Consider the following 25,304-nt stretch of genomic DNA (forward strand, 5'->3'; position numbering starts at 1 on the left):
ATTCTCACTGTGCCCCCCTCCCTCCTCCCCTGGCTCAAAGTCTGCTACTTACCATACTCACTCTTCCCTTTATTGGTCTTTTTAGAGCCCTCTAAGAATTTACAGTAGTATCAGCTAGCCACCCACAAAGGAGCTCTCCTCAGGGGAGAAGGCTTTTAATGGCTCTCTCAGGTGACTGGCTCCATGAAGAGAGGTCTTCTTATTTTAGCACTGCTCAGACATCTATCACATCTAACTGTGTTTATCCTTCTCACATCACAAATAGTCAAACCCTTGTTGACGTCTGGTAGAAGGGGCTTGAAAGAGGGAGTTCAGAGGAGTTTAAGGGTTTGTTGTGTTGTGTTTGTTGTTGTGCTGTGGCAGGCTGAAGCTCTGCCACCCTACTGGAGCTATTGCCGTGCCAGTGGAGTAAGCCCGGGTCACATGGAGGATGGAGGGAGTGAGGCAACTGGTTTCTAAGTCCTCTCATGTCACCACTGAGCCCAGGGAGGGAGCTCTGCTAACCCAGGGGCTGAATTAATTGTTTTTCAGCACGCGTTCAGTTACCATAAGCAGCACAGGAGACCCAGATGAACAGTGGGAGTTCCCCCACCCCTGAGCTTCCAAGCTCAAGTCAGTGGTTCCCAAACGTTCATTCTGGCCCCCCTTACATCATTGGGGAACATGTCTCGCCTTCCCTCTATGGGCACAAGTACTGTCCACGACACAAACTTTTCACCCCCCCTCTTAAGACCATTTTGCAGTTTAAAAGCTAATTTCCTGTATTTCTACACGTTTTGCCATGTCTTACGTGTGTTCATGTTATATCTGAGTGACTCAAACATTACAACAAAATCAACAGGCTAACAACCTAGCTAAAAAAAACATTAGCTCACATGGGCTGGTTGATCTGGACATTTCTGACAAGTTATAAATAGCTCTCTAAGGTCTGCAATGACTGACATGACAAGAGGAAAACTGATGATGCACTATGTACTACACACAATTTAGAAATGGCACCTTATGCATTCTACTGTTACTATTATCAAGAGTAAGTTGTAAGCTCGACTGAGTTCCTTAAAAAGAATACACACACACATACGCAGGCACACACACACAAATACACACGCACTGTGGTCACACCATGGAACTGGCATTCAGTTTGTTGACCGTTTATCACTTAGGAAACAGTGCTGGTGTGAAGCTCTCTCTCTCTGTATCATGAATGCGGCCCTTTGTATGCCGGTGGAAGAAAGAGACGCTTGTTGAGCACTGCTAGTGAAGCGAGGGAGAGGTGAGACAGGGTTGTGTTGGGCTCTGTACAACAGTGTGGCTGTGGGTGGGGAAGCCTTAACGGGTAGTGACAGACTGACAGATAAGCAAACCTCAGCAACGTTGCAGAGTCAGTATAGTCAAGCAACTGTTGCCATGTTTGATGATATTTCAATTATTTGTATGTGATTTACAAATGTGTTTACTTATCCAGAACAAGGAGCAGTTTGGGTACAGTAAGGACTTTTGCTCTCAGTGAACCCTCAGCCCTCCTACAGCGTTGGAACATGAATAAGGGACTGTGAATGTAATGCAGTTAGTGCTGTCACAGCAAACACTCTGTGCTGGTCCGAGCCATTCACTTTAGGGAATGGGATATTCACCAGAGGGCCTTGGGAATCTACTGTATCTGTGCCCACGGAGAAGCAGAGGGGAGGTGTGTGAGTAGAGAGAAGAGGAACAGTGTTCAGGGTTCAATCTTGGGTCAAATCTTGGGTCAAAGAGGATTATGATCAGTGGTACTCATGATGCAAGCCAGGAAAAGAGATAGCACTGAAGGCGAGCTACCAGAGACACTCAACAACAGAGGACATTCCCATGCAGGGTCAAATGACTAATGTCCTGCAATGGTTCCTCAGCCATGCTGAGCACAATCATCACAACGATCAGTATCAAGGTCACCAAGGTCAGAAACACTATCCTCAGAACCTTTTAAGGCATCCTCCTAGAGAGGATAAAATCACAGCAGATCTTTATGAAGAGACAGTGAAGAGAAGAGTCTCTTCACTGTCTCTTCATAAAGATCTGCTGTGATTTACAGAGAGTGCACTAACTAAGCCAACCACCAATACCTGACTACAACAACATCACTTACAGTAGCACCGACCATCACAACTTGCCATGTGTGGTTGCTGTTTTCCAGTCAGAGAGGGCAGGGTGCAGGCCTATTGTGCCTGTGAGTGTTTCCTCTCCCCAACTTTGATTTTGTCTGCTCTGTAGAACAGAATGGCTTCCTGTGACTCGGAGCCACCCAGCTGGAAAAGCAGCTTGGAGGAAAGGGTCCCAATGTGACCGCTCTGTGTTTGTGTACTCCTTTGACCTCTAACCCAGATTAGTGTTGATTGGCCGATACATACTGGGCTCATGTTCTGTATCGGCTTCCCCACAGAGCAAGACAAAGTGTGTGTGTGTGTGTGTGTGTGTGTGTGTGTGTGTGTGTGTGTGTGTGTGTGTGTGTGTGTGTGTGTGTGTGTGTGTGTGTGTGTGTGTGTGTGTGTGTGTGTGTGTGTGTGTGTGTGTGAGATTTGTGTGTGTGAGATTGTGCGCATGTGTGTGTGAATTATTGTTGACTTCTCGTGGAGGTTTAATTTGAGAGCGTCCCTCCCTTTGCCAGGAGCACTGTTCTTGAAAAATGACCTTTTTTAATTTATCTGCAGTCTGCCGGGGTTGCTTTCACTGGCACAGACACAATTAAGCTGCCTCAGACACTCCAATGTATCACTCAAGGTTTAAGGAGCGGTTAAGGACATTTCTATATACTGCACTGCACTGTCGCTGAGCCACCACTTCTGTGTGGAATGCCTTCTCCAAGTCTACCTGTAAAAGGGCTCATAATTATATAGGCTAGTTGGCAGCAGATTTTCATGACCGTTTGACTTCATTTCACTTTATTTGGATGTCTTTGATAAGTTCTTTTGAATGGGGTAACATGTTTTGTAAACCATTTATAACACCTTATACACTCGCTGTAAACATTCTTGATAGACATACTGTACCTGTTTCTGTAAGTATATTCCAAAGTTATTACACAGAGGTGGTCTATATAAATAGTTACTAGCCTTTCTTGACTTTTGCTCCTGTCATTACATCCCCATCTGTGGGTGTTGTCTCCTGCCTGTAACCACAGTGTGTCAGCAGCACAGTAATAAACCCCATCAGCTCAGGAGACCCACCTCCCTGTCTTTATATGAATTCATTTCCTCCTCTGCCTCCGCTGATGCCTCCTAAAAACCAATCGGCTTATGAGACACTAATGATTAATTTCACAAAGTCATAATCATCCACCCAAAAATGTGTTATGAGCATTTTTCTTGAATAGTACCTCCAAGTATTTTCTTGGCTCGCAAAGGCACTTCCAAAAAGTGCTGTGTTTCCTCCCTCTTTTTGTTCCAGACTTGATGGTATTTCCATATAAAACAGGCAGCGGAGCGGCAGGGCAGATCCACTCAACATTGGTGGAGGATGATTCTCTCCACTGGGCTGTAATGTTTTACTGTCATTATACTTTTTACTGTGGAGGTCCTGCGAGTCTGCTCTATAGAATGATATCTAATGTAGGTTACCAATGACTGTAGCATTGTGGAGATGACCTCATACACTATGTGAGAGAATTTTACAGGATGCCAATAATTGTGCTCCACCAGTGGGTTTTACCATGGTTGAAAATCTGTCAAATGCTCTCAGAGAGTAGCCCACTAGGTATGACTGACATGAGGTCAGAGAGACCCGGACTTAGTCACATCATCATCCCCTGTTGACCTCTAGCTACTGCCTGGCTATTATTTCCACTAAAAGGAAAGGAAGTGGACCTCAGTGCAGACCTGCAGGTAGCTGTCTGGAAATCCCTCTCCAATGAGGAAAGTTGGCATGCTAGCAAGGATTTTGGGAAGGGGTTGGTTGGCTAGGGTCGGTTGAGTTGATGCATTACAACTAATCATGTGTTATATCGTCATTCACCTCAAACCACTGCGCCTGAACCCACTCTGCTGATATCTCATATACTGTTGTAGAATCATTGTCAGAGGTCTCGCTACCACTTTAGCTACCCTCCTGTCACTAGCTGTATTCTCCAACTGAAGAACTATACAGAGAAGTGTCCATGCATTGAGGGCTTCTACACTCCTTCTACACTCCTCTCCTCTTATATCATTACCCCCTCCAGGACTATGTCCCTCTGTCTCTCAAACCGCTAATCATTTTATCCTTTCCTTCTTTCTTATGTAAAATAACAAAATTCCCTTTCACAGAGTCCTCTGCTGCCTTTTCTTCTCAGTTATGAGACTGTCTCATTCTCAATCCCCTTCTGTGAATTTCTGACCTCCAGACTTTGGGATTTAATTACTAGCCCACCCATCTGATTGGCCTAGTGAAACGGACAAACGAATGGTGTGTCTGGAGCATACACCCATCTGACTGGCTTAGTGAAATGGACAAACTAATGGTGTGTCTGGAGCATACAGCTAGAGCTTGTGCCAACAGCCTGCCTGTATGAAGAGCCATAGACCCTTAATGCTGATTCACTTATATCAAGGATGTCTACATCCTTGGTTATAGCTTCATGGAAGTGCTTGAATGTGAGATCTCCATTTTACATTATTATATGTCAGCCTTTGCTGAACATTGAGTTGACATACTTTTCCATTGATATTGCGTACATTTAGTAATATAATAAGTTGAGACTTTTGTTCAACTTAAAAAAGAACAACAATAACAATTGCAAAAAAAGCTAAATGTATGACTACATAGAAGATTATAGATTTAGTACGTTGTATGTAGCCAGGTTCCGCACTTCTTTATTAAATAAATATTTTACCCCCCAATTTCATGTTATCTAAATGGTAGTTACGATCTTCTCTCATCGCTGCAACTCCCCTACGGTCTCGGGAGAGGTGAATGTCGAGAGCCATGCATCCCCCGAAACACGACCCTGCCAGAACACACTGCTTCTTGACACACTGCTCGCTTAAACCGGAAGCCAGCCGCACCAATGTGTCAGAGGAAACACTGTTCAACTGACGACTGAAGTCAGCTTGTAGGTGCACGGCCTGCCACAAGGAGTTGCTAGAGCACGATGAGACAAGGAAATTCCGTCCGGACAAACTCTCCCCTAACCCGGACGATGCTGGTCCAATTGTGCGCCACCCCAGCCTGTGACATATCCTGGGATCAAACCCGAGGCTGTAGTGGTGCCTCAGCACTGCGTTGCAGTGCCTTAGACCGCTGCGCCACTCGGGAGGCCCAGGATCCGCACTTCTGAGAATGACATATCAAAAGATTCAAGGCAAACAATTTCACTAAACTGTCAATAGCATGTGCTTTCAGGGTACTGTAATAATTCTATCTGGATTGTGGTGTACATTTTTTTAACTATAGTAAATACTACAGTATTTAATTTGCATATAATTTGCATATACCCTACCCATTCCCCTCCCCATATCCCAATTTGTGCCACCCATATGTGAGGAACCGACATGCAAGTATATATCATATATTGTGTTCCTTACAGGTTATAAGAAGGAGCCGAAGCTCTGAACTCTATTCAGACCCTAGTCCTTACTACCTACAGGTTATGGAACATGTTCTCTTTTAGTATATCTCCAATAGGTTTCCTCAAGTAGAAAGCCTCCACTTCTATGTATCGAAGATAATAAAACAAAAACACTATAGTACATACTACAGTATACTACAATCTGCAAAAACACTACATTAATTACTATATTATCTTTTATTACAGTATTTACATTATAGTTAACTGTAAATACTACAGTATACTACAGTGTTCACTGTAGTGTTTTTGCAGATTTAGTGAATACAGTAAAGTCAGCAAAAACACTGAAGTGAATACTTAAGCAATAAGGCCCGAGGGGGTGTGGTATATGGTCAATATAACACGGCTAAGGGCTGTTTTTATGCACGACACAAAGCGGAGTGCCTGGATACAGCCCTTAGCCGTGGTATATTGACCATATACCACAACCCCCCGAGGTGCTTTATTGCTATTATAAACTGTTTACCAAAGTAATTAGAGCAGTAAAAATACATGTTTTGTCATACCCGTGGTATACGGTCTGATAAACCACGGCTGTCAGCCAATCAGTATTCAGGGCTCGAACCACCCAGTTTATAATGTAGTTCCATAGTATACTATAGTATTTTCTTCATGTGGGCAGCTGTCGTCAGAAACAAACCAGAAATCATGGTACACTATATATACAAAAGTATGTGGACACCCCTTCAAATTAGTGGATTCGGCTATTGCAGACACACTTGTTGCTGACAGGTATATACAATTGAGCACATATCCATGCAAGCAATCTCCATTGACAAACATTGGCAGTAGAATGGCCTTACTGAAGAGCTCAGTGACCCACAACGCAGCACCTTAATAGGATGCCACCTTTCCAACAAGTCAGTTCGTAAAAGTCCTGCCCTGATAGAGTTGCCCCGGTCAACTGTAAGTCCTGTTATTGTAAAGTGGAAGCGTCTAGAAGCAACAATGGCTCAGCCGCAAAGTGGTAGGCCACACAAGCTAACAGAACGGGACCGTCGAGTGCTGAAGAGCGTAAAATCGTCTATCGAGTTCCAAACTCCCCCTGGAAGCAACATCAGCACACAAACTGTTAGTTGGGAGCTTAATGAAATGGATTTCCATGACCAAGCAGCCGCACACAAGCCTAACCCGCGGGTATGCCATCGTGTGCAAATTGATTTTGTTGCCCCCACACCAAACGCGATCATGACACGCAGGTTAAAATTTCAAAACAAACTCTGAACCAATTATATTAATTTGGGGACAGGTCTAAAAGCATTAAACATTTAAGGCAATTTAGCTATCTTGCTGTTGCTATCTAATATGTCCTGGGATATAGTTGTTATTTTCCCTGAAATGCACAAGGTCCTCTACTCCCACAATTAATCTACACATAAAATGGTCAACCAAATCGTTTCTAGTCATCTCTCCGACTTCCAGGCCTTTTCTTCTTTGGATTTATATGGCGATTGGCAACTAACTTTCATAACGTGTATTACCACCACCGAACTCCGTTCGTCTTTCAGTCACCCACGTGGGTATAACCAATGAGGAGATGGTATGTGGGTATCTGCTTCTATAAACCAATGAGGAGATGGGAGAGGCAGGACTTGCAGCGCGATCAGCGTCACAAATAGAATTTACTTATATTTTAGCCCCTGGCAACGCAGACGCTCGTTGGCGCGCGCGAGCATTGTGGGTGCAATAATTGAAAAACATGTATGTTTAAATTTATTTTGCAGCGCTCGCGCAAGCGATGCGAGAGGTGTAGTCAGCATGTAAGATCACCATGCGCAAAGTCAAGCATTGGCTGGAGTGGTGTAAAGCTTGCCACAATTGGACTCTGGAACACTGGAAACGCATTCCCTGGAGTGATGAATCACGCTTCACCATCTGGCAGTCCTGACGGACAAATCTGGGTTTGGCGGATGCGAGGAGAACACTACCTGCCTGAATGCATAGTGCCAACTGTAAAGTTTGGTGGAGGAGGAATAGTAGTCTGGGGCTGTTTTTCATGGTTCGGGCAAGTTGCCTTAGTTACTGTGAAGGGAAATCTTAACGCTACAGCATACAATGACATTCTAGATGATTCAGTGCTTCCAACTTTGTGGCAACAGTTTGGGGAAGGCCCTTTCCTGTTTCAGCATGACAATGCCCTCATGCACAAAGCGAGGTACATACAGAAATGGTTTGTCAAGATCGGTATGGAAGAGTTTGACTGGCCTGCACAGAGCCCTGACCTCAACTCCATCGAACACCTTTGGGGTGAATTGGAATGCAGACTGCGAGCCAGGCCTAATAGCCCAACATCAGTGCCCGACCTCACTAAAGCTCTTGTGGCTGAATGGAAGCAAGTCTCCCCAGCAATGTTCCAACATCTAGTGGAAAACCTTCCCAGAAGAGTAGAGGCTGTTATAGCAGCAAAGGAAGGACCAACTCCATATTAATGTCCATGATTTTGGAATGAGATGTTCGATGAGCAGGTGTCCACATACTTTTAGTCATGTAGTGTATAACCAGTCTTGAGATCCCAGGGGTCATTGTAGCTGATACCCTTTGTGAACTCACAGAAGGATACTAAGGCCAGAATTCTGCCTCTGGACAGGTCTGCTTTCTAACATATTCCCACTAACCAGACCTGACCAGACACACACATCATCTAGCAGGCCACTACCACCTACTACATACTGAGGTCAGCCTCACCCTGTTCAGCAGAGCATTCCCACTTAGCATGTCCATAACGATGCTCCCACAAAGAGTGATTCCCTATGAGTTGGGGCTCTGACAGTAGTGCTGCTACACCTGTCCACCTTGACTAAAGAAGAGGCTATTTTTAGAGAGGGACATGGTAGGAGGTTTCTCAGAGGGAGACGTCCATTATTCATTAACGCTGTGCATGTCAGCGCTGTGTAGTGCACTCTCTCTCTCTTTCACTGTCTGTGTGTTCAGCTCTACTGTAGAGGTTAGAGCTCTGCTGTTGCAGCCCCTGTTCTCAATCACTCTCCCCTAGTGCTCTGCTCCTTCCAGAAGCACATGTCCATCTCTGAGTTTTCATGGATGCTTCAATTATTCACGGCAGGCCCATTACTGTGAAACCTCGTTCCCCTTTACGCTCCATCCCTGAAAACCCATCAGGACGAGACAGGTGATCCGCGCAGAATATTTGCTGGAATTCCTCTGCGGTGAAGTGAAAGTGCCCAGGTTCCTGAACACTGGTATGAATCACTATGGGTGACATTTGGGTTAATTATTTAAGACCTCACTAGAGGACAGACCATTCTGTTAATGTGTGTGATTTCAGGCTCTCAGTCAGCACCACAATGAAATAAAGTCCCGTTATCAGTCTTAGTCTTGTCATTACACTCTATGGAGAGTTGACTCTGGGTAAATCTTTCAGAAGTGAATCACTGTGGTTCTCAGTGCTACCAGTGCCAAATCCATTTTTAATGGCATCTCAACTGGAGAATTGTGTTTACTGTGTGAAGTGAATGGCCTCAAGCGTGGTGGAGTGTCGTAAGAGCAGGGAGTTTGTTTGCACTGTAGTGCTTATTATCTCGATCTTATCCTTCAATTTTACACTTACCAATGTCTGGACATGGACTTAAATCGCTGTCAAAACTGTCTAGTATGCTCTGGTGGTTACAGAAAATTACCCCTTTGAGCCACCGTTGCTAGCTGATAACAATGCTGCAGTATTTTTCTCTGGTCAGTCAGCTCAGGAATAACAATAGATTAACTCTGTCCCCCTCGTTGACAGTGCTGCGCTAGCAACTAGGCTCTAGTCCTTCCACTCAGTTGCTCGCAATTGTATCTTTGTCATTTATCTAAATTCTAGAAATCATTTTTAATCAATTTTAGAAATCAATCAGTTTTAATGTTCTTCTTACTCCCGGGGTATCGGCACACGCCTCTCCTGGCATTGAGGCTTTTGGATTAAGCAAGATTGACAATTTGACAATTTACCATATCTCGGGTATTAGCGGTCGTACATTACTACTACATGACGAGTTCTGTTTTGTTCATTAAATTGACAGTGGCTGAAATTCCTCCATGTTCTCTTTTCAGACTTCGTCAATGTCCTCTGTGCCCAGTCATGTGCCCCTTCACAATAATCATTCACTTTGTAAAGTGTGGTATTATACTGTAAATATACATAGCAGAGTACTTTTTTAAAAAGGGACTTTCACTAGAACTGTTTGAAAGGACAACTTTCATTGTACATTACATTGTAATCAGCCAATCAAATGATCATGTGATCTGACAACGTATCCCTGTGACATCTGTGCCCAGTGGGTAGTTGCTTTTAATGGCAATATTTGCTGACAAAATTAAATTCAGCTTATTTTACTCAATTTAGAAGCTAAAGTGCTTGAGGTTGTTGTGATGCCTCTCGCCACCCCTATCAAGCAGTAAGTTGAACAAATGAAACATCTGTTAGTTTGTTTACACAGTATTGCTGTTAATAAGAAAACCAGGGAAAAGTCAAATAAACATGACTAAGTTGCCTGCGGCAAGCAAGCAATCGTAGCCTTTGCTGATGAAGCTATTTATACAGGTTTAGTAATAAATCATTATTTGTCCACTCTGCTTCTAATGAAATGTTCCCTCATCAGTTGGCCTTTCCTCTCCATTACAGGGCTCTGCTCTGTCAGTGAGACCACTCAACCACAGCCACCTCATCTTAGAACTGTTGGAAAGTCATTTTAATTTAATCTGAATCTCCTTTTTGAAAATGTGTTCATCTCCAAGTTCACTTATAGCAGAACACTAAAGCGCCATCCTTCACAGACATACTACTTTTTTTGTGTGACAGAGTTGATGGCCTAGATAAGCAGCAGACATGAACACAGGCTTTTTGACAACTTGCTGTTTCTCTTTGTGTCCATGACAAGAGGAGTCGTTTGATAATGCGTTTATCAAGGACACACATTAGAGTACATTATGTTCCCATCTTGGACATCAGTCTGTTGCCTTTTTGAGTGTTTGTGTTAATGTCCTGGCATGTGTGTGTGTGTGTTTAAACATACAATGAGCTACAGAAATTTGTCCCAGCAGATACATTACTGTAGGCTACACTACCACAGCATTACCACTAAATGACTATATTTTCAGAAGGAATACGTTTTGTCCTAAAATCAGGCTTTCCATGTTGACTCAAAATATCTACTTTCCACCTTTTTCTGCCTAACCCATTTTACTGGCATTTCTATCAGGTTTGAGCTTGACCTTTTTCTGACAACTGATTTCCAAGATAGCATCTCAATGTTAGACAGGACATTCAAGTCTATGAGACCTCTCAAGGTGCATACTGTAGTTTTCCACATTCCATAAACTTAAATTAAACACAGACTCAAATAGCCGCCTGTCCCTTTTTAATAGCCTGGCATCCACACACACGTCAGCCTTTTTCCAATAAACGCTGGGTCTAAATGAGTTGTTTATGAGTGAACTTCAGTGAGTAATGTAAAGATTGTGCAAAAGAAGATAGAGGAGAGCAACACAATTTCCCAGGATGAGACGGCAGTGTGGTTTGACATGGTTGGCTCAACTACCGGGGATACGAGTGAGAGAATGGTGCTGAAGCGCCAAAGGCAGCCTAGTCTTTGCAAGTCTGATCTGCGATGGAGTTGTTATTATAATGTTTATACTGGTCATACAGTTCACATTAAACAGTTTTGTAGTCTTTTCAAAATTGTATTGAGAAAAAGCTGTGTGCATTAAGGAAATAGACACCTGTCTCTCATACGCGCCGGTTGTGTTCAGTGATTCAAGCAAATAAACACCCGGGCTATTCATTGAAGTTTAACGGTATATAAATAAAAAATATACAAATATTACTTTGAGCACAGTAGCAGTTTTAGTTAATTAAATGGGAATCATTATCTAGCCTGTTCAGTTTAGATGACTTCTGCCTTACTGAATCATATGTCTGTGTGTCTCAGTTTCTCACTGTGCTCACGTCTTTAGCAGGGCCGGGACGATACTAGTATCGTGATATTCATTAGTGACAAGGAAACAAAACACGAAGCGGATTTAACTTCTTTAAGAAAACAGCCCTAATGTTGGAAACAAACATTATGTTGTCATCCAGAGTCACATTTATTTACTTTCCAAACTATAGTACACATTATTTTACATACAGCAGGTTTTAAATTTTTGCCATTGAAAACAGATTGCGATACTGGTATCGTCCCAGCCATACTAGCGGTTGCTGCTAACATGCTGCTGCCGCCTCGCAGTCTGATGACTTGGCCAGGCTCACCAGGGAATTTAGTGAGGTGATAAGACCGTGTCTAGGCTGGGCTCATTGGTCTCGGAACGCTGTGTTGTTATCTCTGCATAAAGATAACTCTGGAATGTACTATCTCTCCAGCACCAGTCAACTCTGCTGCTGAGGAGGCCAGAGAGTGGTAGTAAGGCATGAATTCAGCTAGCTATATGTTCTGTAGGAGCATAGGCCTCAGGAGAGCAGACCTCATAACCTCTCTCGCTCTGCTCTCAATGCCTGCTCTAAAGACCTGTTACCCCTTGACCAATAACAGGAGGCTCAGCAGAGCATGACCATACCACACAGGGAGGGGAAAAGAGAGAATGCTATGAGAGAAGGATGAGGGAGTGACTGAGTGGGGTATAGTGTGATGGAGAGAGCTAAAACCATAGAGGAACTCACTAAAGTGAGAGGGAAATGAGAGAAGAGGCAACATTTGTGATTGTATGTGCCTATTGAAGCCCCGTGCAAGAAGGGAAGGTCATGCTTCGGTCACATTCCGGACTGTGCTAAGCTGAAGTGGACTTGGAAGAAAAGACTCAGTGGCGTTGGTTAGTTAAAGGAACTCTCCTCCTGAGCACTACACTACACTTTTTTCCACAACCGAAATTCAAAACCTCCTTTCAGCTCCATTTGTAAGACGGGGTCATGGTTGAGCTGGCTGCCTGGGAACAGTGCTAGTCAGTATGGGATCAGGACAGGAGACGTGGTGTGGTGGAGAAAGAGTCAACAGAGAGAGTTAACACACCTCAGAGACTTAGCGAGCAATAATGCTCTGACAGCCTCCATTAGCCTGTCAAATGAGGGCTAAAATGATATGATGACTTAATGCATTTTCAAGTGCCTGGCATCTAGGTACAGCGCTCTAGTAATTTCAGTAATAATGTGCTAACACGGAAATGTGGTTTTAGCTTGGCCTTTTCCAAGTCAACCACACTTGATAAGAAAAGGTGTGTCAGAGATTTGTTATCATAGTTCAACGTGTACATCCAGTGGCTTTGTTCAGGTGCTGAATGTTGAAAGTATAAATGTTTATTTTCAATTTAAAAGAATCCAGATGCATCAAATGTTTTTTGTTACAACTGTCACCTTCAAGGTCAAAGCTGTTTCAGTTTTGGAGCTACACATATGCACGCAAACACACACACACACACACACACACAAACACACACACACACACACACACACACACACACGCACACACACACACGGGCTGTATTGTAGTCATATATTCACTCCATAATGTACAATTTTGTACCATTAAATATCTCCACTATGCATCTGAAGTGCATCATGTTACTGTTATCATGTCACTAAATCCTGAATGCCTGAAGGCAAATGGTAGCTCAAATTCCCTTTGCACTTGAATATTTTCGTATCTTTGGCGCATAATGCTCCCTTTTTGTTATTTATAACCATTGTTATTCAACAATGTGCTTGTTTTGTAGGAATAAAGGCTTAACTGTGTCCTCTTACCTATACGTTGATGCATAATCAGACGGTAACTGTAACCGTAACTGTATAAATCAGGAAATAGACAATAAGGAAAATGTTCTACTTTGTCACTTTCATAACCGACGATGTCAGTGAGCACATATTGTGCAGTTGATATTGACTGTAGTGCAGAGGCATGTTGAAGTTTCACACATCTTCGAGGAGAGATTGTGAGAGCTTAGTTACAGTAATAATCGGTAATCAAGCAAGCAAAATCGTTTTGTTATTTGCTGTTAAATTGATTTACCATGATTTCTGTCAAAGACATTCATGAAGGGATGGCCGTTCGAGTGTTGAACCAGTAACCGAAAGGTTGCTGGTTCGAATACCTGAACCGACAAGGTGAAAAATCTGTTGATGTGCCTTTGAGCAAGGCACTTAGGCCTAATTTGCTCCAGGTGCGCCGTACTTGTAACGATGTACGTTGAGAGTCGGGAAGCAAGTTCAGGGAGTGAATAAGTTTAATAAATAAACAAAACAAGAAACACAAACAGCTCACCGACATGAAACAAAAACAATGAAGACTGGGGTGAAAAAACTAAGGGAGTGACATATAAAGGGCAGGTAATCAAGGAGGTGATGGAGTCCAGGTGAGTGTCATTATGCACAAATGCGCATAACACTGGTGACAGGTGTGCGCCTTAAACGAGCAGCCTGGTGACCTAGAGGCCGGAGAGGGAGCACAGGTGACAGTACAACTATGACTGACCCTGTAAAACAACACAAAACAACACATTTCACAGTACCTATCTGGTGTATATGACAATAAAACATGTTTTTTTAATCCCCGGAAATGAGAGGGGTAATTAAGCCTAATGAATGCCCCTAATGACACTATACAGTATTACTTCTCTTTTTCTCAGTCATCCATCCTGTCTCAGTGCCATGGTATGGTACTCTTTGTATCGTTATTACCATTGCTGTACCAAAATATCCATCATAACCACACATCTCCTCCTGGCCCTCCTGTCACAAGACAACATGGTTTTATGAAATGGTGCAACCATGACCCTGATACCATAGTGAGAGAATGATTCAGATTTGACATTACATTGGTTTCAAATGACTACACTGCATCCATGATGTGCCATTACAGTATCTGCAGTAATTATTATTCCACAGAGTCACACTGGACACAAACCACCATTAGAAAGTGCTAGAGACATCGTCAGAAGTGACGATGAAGGAGGAGCAAAGACCATGGCTGCTGTTGTTGCTGCTATTGTTGTTGATGATGCAGCTAGGGCTAGGTGGATTAGTTCAGTTAAATCAGCGCTGACGGGGACAGTTTTCAATTCATTTCATTCATTATCACATAGCTGGGCTATGCCCTCGTTGTGTGCCGTCCCAGATCAGCTTGTTTTTTTAACCTTACATGGTTTCAGTGATCAGTCTGTTAGTTTTATCACTTTTTCCTTCTCTTTTATCTTTTCCAAGGCCAGTTAGGTGAGTGCATTAAAGAATAAAGAGAGAAGTACCCCAAGCGGGTTGCATTCACGTCAATACTTTCCACTGCCTTTGAAAATCCCCATTTAATAGAAAAAAAAGACTGCTGAACAACATTTCACAATGTTCTAGACAGATATTCATTTAATCTATTTTATGCTGATCTGTTCCTCTCCTTAGTCCAGTGTTAACCCCTATATTAATTGGCCACTGCTGCTAAATTGTTTCCACTGATGCAAAAAATAAGTATATATTTCTGCCAAGACGCACTTTTAAATGGATAGTTGTTAGCTCGATGACTTGAAATCTATGGGAACAGCTAGCATGTCATTGTGCTAACGCTAGTAGCTAGTAGCAATGCCCCCAGAGTTTTGGGTGGCTGGGAGAGAGTTCCAGAGTTTGGGGGGGCAGCAGCGCTGAAAGCCCGGTCCACGATGGTGCACAGTCTTGTTTTGGGGATGGTTAAATAAAAATAAATGTTACGGAGGTGGCGGACTTGATGTGGGGCTCGAAGGAGAGAGTGGTCCAGGATGACACCCAGATTTCAGACCTCGGATAATGGGCAGACGGTGCAACCATCAGTGGACATCGCGAGGTCACCCACTTTCTTGAGGAGAACTTTGACAGCCACCAGCATGACCTCCGTTTTATTGCTGTTGAGTTTGAGTAGATTAGGTGTCATCCAGTTTTTGATGTCCTGGAGACAGTTGATCAGAGATGAGGGAAAGAGGTGAGAGGTGGGTTTGGATGTAAATCTGGGTGTCATCCGAATAGCAGTGGATTTAGTTGAACCTGATGTTTTTTTTACTGTTAACGATTGTAGATGTTACAATGATGTGTTTCTGTTTATCCACTCTCTATTCCAGGGCCCTGGTATATCAGAGGAGGCGATGGTCACTGAGCCTCCCCACTCGCAGCAGCCCGGGGCACGCCACAGCTTTGTACAGGAACACTTCCAGGCACAATACAAGTGAGTTTCCAGTTTGCCAGGTCTGCCCATAGCATACTGTATTCTCAATGCAATGCTAGAGAATTGTCCTATTACTATCTGCACATTAGTCCTGCAAGCATTGATGGCATCTGAGCTGAGCTGAGTAGAATACAGTTGACTGAACCCCTGGCACTTAATGTGGAAAGTCATGGACTTGTGCTAATGTAAAAACTGCTGCCTTGCACCTTGAAGGACAGGTGAAAAATAAACAAATTACTATACAGAGAATTGTCTCTCATATTTGTGTCAGTCAACAATTTCCCTCCGATTCAGTGTCTTGAATGTAAAACAGAAGAGTTACTTTTCTTTCCTTTGTTCATTGTGAAATATTTGTCATGGCTCAACCTGCTCCTTAGATGATAATGCTAGAAAATAATAAATAATTAAAAAGTGTCAAAATGTGACAGCTTTTGTTATTTATTTCCATTCGGAGCCAGTTGTGTTTTTGTATAACCCGTTTTATTCCTGTCAGTGCACCTGGATGAGGTTGCGAGGGAGTCTGTTGTTGAGAGATTGATTGAGATTTAGAAAAACTTTGTTGATTGGCTTAACAAAAACATATTGGGGAAAAGTTTGTTGCCCATTCTTATTTTAATAAATGTCCTTTAATTATGAACCATGTGTTATAAAGTTCAATGCAATTATGGTCATTTGTGTGGAAATCAGTTTCATGCTTGTCTTGGTATAAGCTGTTAGTCCATCGGTCACACTGCCTGTAATTTGGTCTATTGGGTTTTGCACCTCTCCTATGAGTTCTTTACAATTATTGGACAACCAATGCAAAGTTAGGTATGGAGGCTTTTTTCCCACATCACATTCGATTACCGATGACTCAACGATCCAGTTCTCATTGATTGGATTAAATTGTAATGATCAGATACACCATGTGTAATGGAGATGTCATTATAACTCTAAGTGTGTAGAGGTTGTGTATTATATGTATTATATGTATTATATATATACATATGTACTATATGTATTAGCAGCAGGAAGTGTAACCTCATTAAATCACTGCAGACATTCCAGTAATTACTGAGCCTAGCTGGAGCATCAATACTGACAAGGCCCATGCACAGAGTGCAGTAAGAAAGACTGCCCCTCCACCTAACCTTTATGTCTCCTAGGTAACTAGGGACCCCTTCAAGTGCTTTTATGGTCCTGAGTAAAATGAGTGGGGTGGTTGGTTCTTGTTTGAGGTCAAGTGAAAAACGACAACTGTACAAATCGAATAGGCATAGATTACCTACATATTGAATAAACATATACAATCTTTGCTCTAGTACCTTTCCTTTGAAGCTGTGATTGATGAACCTAATTGAGTTTTCACAGTTTTAGTCCTTATAACATTCCTTTCAATCCGTGTTCAGAGCCCCTCAGTGCCTGCAACAGCAGCTTTGAACCCAGAGCCTCTGAAGCTTCACAAGTGTTCATTTAATCTTGGAGATAAAGCCTCCTAAGTGTTTCTATGAAACAGATGCATCTCACAGCTGTGGTCGGGAGATCACTGGAGCTGCTGAAGGTAGTGGAGCTGTTGCAGTACCTTCATCATGATTTGGCTGTCCACTCCTCTCACAGAGGCGCCAATGAGAGTTCTGCATCCAACTGCCAAGTGTATCTGTAAATCTCTGTCAAGCCCCCAATTTTACATTAGCTGTACTCTTCTCTGGGTAACCTTGACTAATGTCGTACTATATTGACAAGGAATTATGCAAACAACTGCACAATAGAACAGATGTATATTTGGACCTTTTAACTCTGTCGTGAAGTAATTAGAACACTTGCCACTCTGGAAGTTTCCATTTGCTTTGTAATTTCCTGCTTGTTTTTGTTTTCCTCCATCTGCTAATTCCTTGAAAAATCGGCAGCTTGGTGTTATGCCGTTAATACATCTGCCAGAGCGCATCCCTTAATTGCTACCCACTGATGAATGTTTCTGCTTTGACACCCGGGAAATGGGCGTGTCTAGACAGGAAGCAGCCATAGCTAGCTCGGCAGCCATAGCTAGCTCACCCACAAACACTGTGCCAGACTCAACCAGGAGGATTCAGACTGGAATCCAACACTTGACTGATGATCACTGATTACTAGCAAACCATAAAACATGCAGTATAACTTCAAAAACAGCATAATTTTGCATTTCAGAGCTACAGCATGGCTTTAGTTCAGTGGAAAAGAGCTTTGGACTATATAGACATTTCTCTCAAGGAATATTCCATAGCCATTGTCTTTCCATAACCATCTGATTTTGTCCCTTAGGCCAGTCCAAATCACTTACTCAGGCAACAGCATCATTATCTGAGATGAGGATTGAGGCCTGGGTGTGAAAGTGTAAGACTGAAAAGCTACTGTCAAAGCATTTTTAGAATAATGTGTGAACGTGGGATTCAGAGTCCCCGTGGTCAGAGAAGTGTCCTGTTTCGAATATAAATATCCTCATCCTGTCTGTGGTGTTTTAAATTTTAAAATACTAGATGTATTTTACATGATTCAATATTTGTCATCCTAATAACTAATATAATACTATTAGTGACATGATGTTTGTTGTGCTATTTGCTTTAGGAACAGCCTTTGGAGTCCCTATCTTTGATTTGTTAACTGTTCCTCTGTCCCTCTCTCATTGCCCTCCAGCATTTGAGTCCTGGGTGTAACACTACAGTATGTAATATAATCTCAAGGCCAACTGACAGGCCAGAGTATTATCACTGTAATGGGTCTGTTTGTCACTATACAATCACCAGGCCCATTATACTTGACAAGACTTAGTCTGTGTACAAACACGCTTCATATATACTGACAGGCTTTTTGTCTCCTAAGTTTTTGATGCGGATTTGATTTGTCGTTCATCACGTTGGTGCCGTTCAATTGACTGTACAGTACCATTATTACAATTCTCTCTGTCTGACTGTGATGTCTCCGCAAAAGTGAAGTGCCTACTCTAACTCTGGAAGTATTGATTTTGAACTTATTATTTCTCTACAACTCTGTAGACTCTGATCAAATCATGCATTGCCCAGTTCTTGAAGGTAAAGCTTTGATATAGCTAGTTTTGTTCTCATCCCACAGCATGACTCACTGCCTAGCATGGGTAATATGCAGTGAAAATCTCTGTGGTATCTGTCAAGCTATGCTCATTAGAGTGAAGCCAAACGGCAGGCAGCAGAGCATGTCAGATTATGGACGTGGTGTACAGTAGTTTCACTGGAAGCCCAGCCTTTTTACAGCGGCACGAAAACCCACCACTCTCTCTCAGAGCTTCTCGCCTCTCTTTGTCTGAATCATTTTGACTGGGTGACCTTTGTTTTGTCTCACCACTTAATTTATTTATATTTCTGCAGGAGAGTTGAATAAAAAGGGCTTTGAGCCTTTTTAAGATTATTACTGTGACTCAAGGTAATTCCTTTGTTTTGTCTGGATGCTCAGGATCACCTGCTGAATGATGCTTTACATATCAACAATCTCTAAAGGGGCCACAACCTTTTGAACCCAGAGATGAAGTGTTGTGACAAAAGCACACATTTTCAAGTAGCAGGTGAGGCTGCAGGCTCACTGAGAAGAATTAACAGCCAATCTCTAGACCAGGGATCATCAATTCGATTCAGCCGCGGGGCAATGTTTTTCGTGAGAGGATGATCGGGGCCGGACCATAATTACAAATAATATGTAGACTGCAAATTGACTACAAGAAGCCCAAACAGATATATTTGACTACAAAATCATAATTTCAAACCTTGCTTATATTTGTATATGATCACGTGCCTCTCTGTTATGCGTGGGAATACTTGGGAACCGATTTTCAAAATTAAAATCACTTGATATCCTGATATCACGCTGATATCCTGGTGCTTTTACTGTCCAACAATGAGAATGTTAAAAAAATACAGTACCAGTCAAAAGTTTGGACACACCTACTCATTCAAGGGTTTTCTTTATTTTTTACTATTTCCTAGAATAATAGTGAAGACATCAAAACTATGAAATAACACATATGGAATCATGTAGTAACCAAAAAAGTGTCAAATCAAAATAGACTTTATATTTGAGATTCTTCAAAGTAGCCACCCTTTGCCTTGATGGCAGCTTGGCACACTCTTGGCATTCTCTCAACCAGCTTCACCTTGAATGCTTTTCCAACAGTCTTGAAGGAGTTCCCACATATGCTGAGTACTTGTTGGCTGCTTTTCCTTCGCTCTGTGGTCCAACTCATCCCAAACCATCTCAATTGGGTTGAGGTTGGGTGATTTTGGAGGACAGGTCATCTGATGTAGCACTCCATCACTCACTTTCTTGGTCAAATAGCCCTTACACAGCCTGGAGGTGTGTTTGGTCAATGTCCTGTTGAAAAACAAATGATAGTCCCACTAAGCGCAAACCAGATGGGATGGTGTATCGCTGCAGAATGCTGTGGTAGCTATGCTGGTTAAGTGTGCCATGAATTCTAAATTAATCACTGAAGGTGTCACCAGCAGAGCCCCCACACAATCACACCTCCTCCTCCATGCTTACTTGGTGGGAACCACACATGCAGAGATCATCCATTCACCTACTCTGCGTCTCACAAAGACGCAGCGGTTGGAACCAAAAATGTCAAATTTGGACTCATCAGACCAACGGACAGATTTCCACCAGCAAGTCTCTTCTTATTATTGGTGTCCTTTAGTTGTGGTTTCTTTGCAGGAGTTAGACTGTGAAGGCCTTATTCACGCAGTCTCATCTGAACAGTTGATGTGTCTGTTACTTGAACTCTGTGAAGCATTTATTTGGGCTGCAATATCTGAGGCTGGTAACTCTAATGAACATATCCTCTGCAGCAGAGGTAACTCTGGATCTTCCTTTCCTGTGGCGGTCCTCATAAGAGCCAGTTTCATCATAGCGCTGGATCGTTTTTGACTGACCTTCATGTCTTAAAGTAATGATGGACTGTCGTTTCTCTTTGCTTTGCTTAGCAGTTCTTGACATAAAATGGACTTGGTATTTTACCAAATAGGGCTATCTTCTGTATACCAACCAACCCTACCTTGTCACAACAGAACTAATTGGCTCAAACACATTAAGAAGGAAAGAAATTCCACAAATTAACTTTTAACAAGGCACACCTGTTAATTGAAATGCATTCCAGGTGACTACCTCATGAAGATGGTTGAGAGAATGCCAAGTGTGTGCAAAGCTGTCATCAAGGTAAAGGGTGGCTGATTTGTTTAACACTTTTTCATAGTTTTGATGTCTTCACCGTTATTCTACAATGTAGAAAATAGTAAAAAAAAATAAAGAAAAACCCTCGAATGAGTAGGTGTGTCCAAACTTCTGACTGGTACTATATAATATTGTTATTTATTTATTTTTATCTGAACATTTTGGGGGCCAAATAAAACCACCTGCAGACCAAATTGGGGGAACCCTGCTGGTTCCTTTAGTAGATTGTTCTAATAATAGCTGTTATAACAAATATAAGTATTTCATTTATTTTTCAGGAAAGGTGACACTGAACGTCCCATATACTTGGAAAAAGGGCTTTTAGAGTTTTACCCAGGCTAGTGCAGGGGTTGGCAACAGGCGGCCCGTGGGCCAAAACCAGCCCGCAAGTGTTTTTTGAGGTTAGTTTTTGGTAAATAAAATACTAAAATCAACAGGAAAATTGTTTCATTTAGGAAATCTGTTCCCAAGTATTCCAACAAATAAAACTGAGACATACAGTAAGTGCACAAAACATGCTCTTTCCATGACATAGACTGACCAGGTGAATCCAGGTGAAAATCTATGATCCCTTATTGATGTCACTGGTTAAATCCACTTCAGTCAGTGTAGATGAAGGGGAGGAGACAGGTTAAATAACTATTGTATATCTCTCTCAGAGATATAGATACCCCCTTTTTTCTCCCCAATTTCGCAATATTTACCCCCTTTTTTCACCCCAATTTCGCAATTTAGGGGCGGCAGGTAGCCAGCCTAGTGGTTAGAGTGTTGGGCCAGTAACCAAAAGGTTGCTGGATTGAATCCCTGAGGTGTCGAGGTAAAACTCTGTCGTTCTGCCCCTGAACAAGGCAGTTAACCCACTGTTCACCAGTAGGCTGTCATTGTAAATAAAAATGTGTTCTTAACTGACTTGCCTAGTTAAATAAAGGTTACATTTAAAATAAAATAAAAATATCCAATTGCGTTCTAATTACGATCTTGTCGAGCCCAACAGGCTCGGCACAGGCGAAGGTCGAGTCATGCGTCCTCCGAAACATGACCCACCAAACCGCGCTTCTTAACACCTGCCCGCTTAACCCGGAATCCAGCCGCATCAATGTGTCGGAGGAAACACCGTTCAACTGATGACCGAAGTCAGTCTGCAGGCACCCAGGCCCGCCACAGGGAGTCGCTAGAGCACGATGAGCCAAGTAAAGCTCTCCAGGCCGAACCCTCCCCTAACCCGTGGGTGGATTTTTTTAACGTTAAACAGTTTCCCGTGTGTATCAAGAATTGTCTACCATCCAAAGGACATCCATCCAACTTGACACAACTGTAGGAAGCATTGGAGTCAACATGGGTCAGCATCCCTGTGGACTGCTTTCAACTCCTTGCAGAGTCCATGCCCCTACGAATTGAGGTTGTTCTGAGGGCAAATGGTTGTTTTGTGTATCTCAATGTATCTCAATGTGTGTCAATGTAAATAAGGTATGACATTATTGTTATTTTCAAATATAATCAATTTTGGGGCTTATTTGGGGTCAATTTGCAGTGTACAAATTATTATAATTATGTTTCGGTCCCCCACCATCCACTCCGTCAAAAATCGGCCCGCGGCTGATTCTAGTTGCCGACCCCTGGGCTAGTGTTTAAGCTGACTCAAGCTCACCCTTCAGCATCACTGCTTCAAAGACAGGGATTCCCTCTCAAGTGCTGCTCACACTTCATCCATTAGGCATCACGGGAATATCACCTCCTTTTCCTTTAGGCCTAAGTGTTCCTTACCAATGCACAGTACATCTATGTTTTATTGGAGCTGCTGGAGTGTTATTTGTATGCAAAGAACATGGGCAGCTCCTCTGTTTCCTGTTGAGAATAAGACTCTGCCAAGAGAGAGCTCCACTCAGAGCCAGTGTCAGCTGGGTTGAGTTGAATAGGGCTTTATTCACTCTCCCCCACTCGCCCCTGTGGGTCTGTCAGGTGCCTTCCTAGAAGGGAAACACATTTAAACAGCTATGCTCTGGCTATGATTCCCATGGTAGGCTATCCCTTGTAAAGGTTCCTGAGAAGTGAAAGCTCTGTGCACTGATCCAATGAAAAATAGTAAAGCAAAGGAATAGGGAAATACTGGCTTAAAACATCGCCTTGCTGGGTAAAAGAGGAAGAGGGACATTTATGCTTGAAATTCAGATTTCCAAAGAAACCATAGCTTTGTCAACTTGTTTTGATTGTATGCAGCAAAGTCATTGATTAACTCAATTCCCCTCCAGTCCTAAAGGCTCTTATAGTTTCAGGCAGCCTTGTGAAATGCTTTTCGCTTCCTGACTAGAAGAACCAGTCATGGAGTTCTTGCCATAGAACTATTACAGGATTTAGAAGTACTTCAAGTCAAGTTCAATTCAAGTCCAGTTCAATAGCACTGCAGTCTGAGAACTTCCATGGAAATACCCTCCGACTCTTTGTTCAAACAGTTAGTGATTTGCCAGAATAAGCAACTTCCTCTCCTAAACATAAAGGGGTCTGTTGGAGCCAGTGTGTGAACCAGGTGTGGAATGAAATATTGGTAGAATGGAAGATTTGCTCTCTTTTCCTGTCCTTTGAGTCCTATGGCCTGAACATTCATATAGGGAGGAAACAAGCCAACTCTCAGGACTGTTCTTTATTCTCCCCATGATGGTGATCATTAGGGAATTGCTGCGTGCTGGTTCCCATTTAAAGGCCCAGTCTCACCGTGAGGCTTTTTCCCACTACCTACCCCCCTTACATCACTTTTCTTTCCCATAAAAAATCTCTACAGCAACATCAAGATGTACTGTACATACAGTGTGCCCATTTCTATAGCAAGATGCACTTTCCTGCTGGCCTGACACAGAAGTGCATGTTCAGGTGTCTAAAACAGGCGTCAAACATCACACAATCTTGTTTTTCTTTCCACAGGTCATCGCTGACCTGCCCTCATTGTCATAAACAGAGCAACACCTTTGACCCTTTCCTCTGCATTTCACTTCCCATCCCTCTGCGCCACACCAGGTGAGTAATATCCCTGTTAGTGCACCAACCATACTGAATACACAACCATGCAACACATCACACCACACGGTACTATGTGCAGCTATTGGGAGACATCTATCAGTTAGAGTCAAAGCCATAGTAGACGGAAAGACTTGCCTTAGGTACAGACGTAGAAATACACCGTAGACAAGACTCAAGCACTGGTGTCTTTTTAACGTCCTTTTCAGTTCTCTAGAGGCTCATAATGTTAGAGGAATGGATAAAGATCTGGAGTAGCACAGAGAAACAATAGACCTGGCTGAGATGGAGTGTACTTGAAGCCCAGAGGAAAGCCCTGAGGAGCACCACCTCAGAAACCAGGAACAATGTCACATTCATGCCCAGGTCACAAAGATCACTCCATCCCTGCTTGGCCTCTGTTAGCCTGTTCAGGAAATCCATTTTTAAGGAGTTAGTCCCCTCAAAGCCCTTACTCTTCAAGCACCTACACTCTCTCATTAATTTTGCTCTTTGTAAAGACTTTTGCCAACTTTGTTTTTTGTTAAAAGCAGAAGATAATGTTTCCTCTCACACACCGCCTGACCAACCCTAATTCAAAACAGTATGGTTCTCACCTTTATTCTCCAGTGCAGATGGAGGAGTTGTCCTAATTGGAAAAGATGATTTAGAGTCAAGCGATGAGTTTAACACCTATCTCAGATCCCTGGGCCGGGGAGTCATAGAAGTGCATGCAGCTGTGTCCTCCTATTGAGGTCCCAGGGTGTGCCTAGCAAATTCAAAAGCCTAACACACACTCATCTATCCAATACTACACCACAGATGGTCTCTTCAACGTTGATTTCATACTGTACATCGTCATTCATACTGAGCATCCAATGTAAAGCTAGAATCCTTAGTTGCTACATGAATTTGAGAGTGGTTACATATTTTTTTAAATCTAGAATATAAACTTGACAACATATCAACAATTCCCTCTGAGCAAGTCTGGAGAATATATCTAAGGATAACCACAAAAGATTTTGTGAATGCAGATGCTTCTGAAGCTGAGTATTTTTTTGGGGTGGGGTGTGGGAAGAGTCTGACTTTCGGGAAATGGTGGTTAAAGACAAGTACAGTGCCTTGCGAAAGTATTCGGCCCCCTTGAACTTTGCGACCTTTTGCCACATTTCAGGCTTCAAACATAAAGATATAAAACTGTATTTTTTTGTGAAGAATCAACAACAAGTGGGACACAATCATGAAGTGGAACGACATTTATTGGATATTTCAAACGTTTTTAACAAATCAAAAACTGAAAAATTGGGCGTGCAAAATTATTCAGCCCCTTTACTTTCAGTGCAGCAAACACTCTCCAGAAGTTCAGT

The 25,304-nt window shown here is 42.6% G+C and overlaps 1 protein-coding gene across 1 annotated transcript in view; it reads left to right on the forward strand.

Annotated features, from left to right (window-relative positions):
* The window catches only part of LOC139364922 (ubiquitin specific peptidase 43b), an 87,307-nt gene that overhangs the window by 20,074 nt on the left and 41,929 nt on the right, over positions 1-25,304 (forward strand). The window contains exons 3-4 of the mRNA XM_071102150.1: positions 15,635-15,738; positions 23,866-23,958. Coding sequence (XP_070958251.1) covers positions 15,635-15,738; positions 23,866-23,958 — 197 coding nt within the window. The remainder of the gene's footprint in view (positions 1-15,634; positions 15,739-23,865; positions 23,959-25,304) is intronic.

Source organism: Oncorhynchus clarkii, chromosome 13 (genome assembly GCF_045791955.1).
Source record: "Oncorhynchus clarkii lewisi isolate Uvic-CL-2024 chromosome 13, UVic_Ocla_1.0, whole genome shotgun sequence".
NCBI classification, from domain to species: domain Eukaryota; kingdom Metazoa; phylum Chordata; class Actinopteri; order Salmoniformes; family Salmonidae; genus Oncorhynchus; species Oncorhynchus clarkii.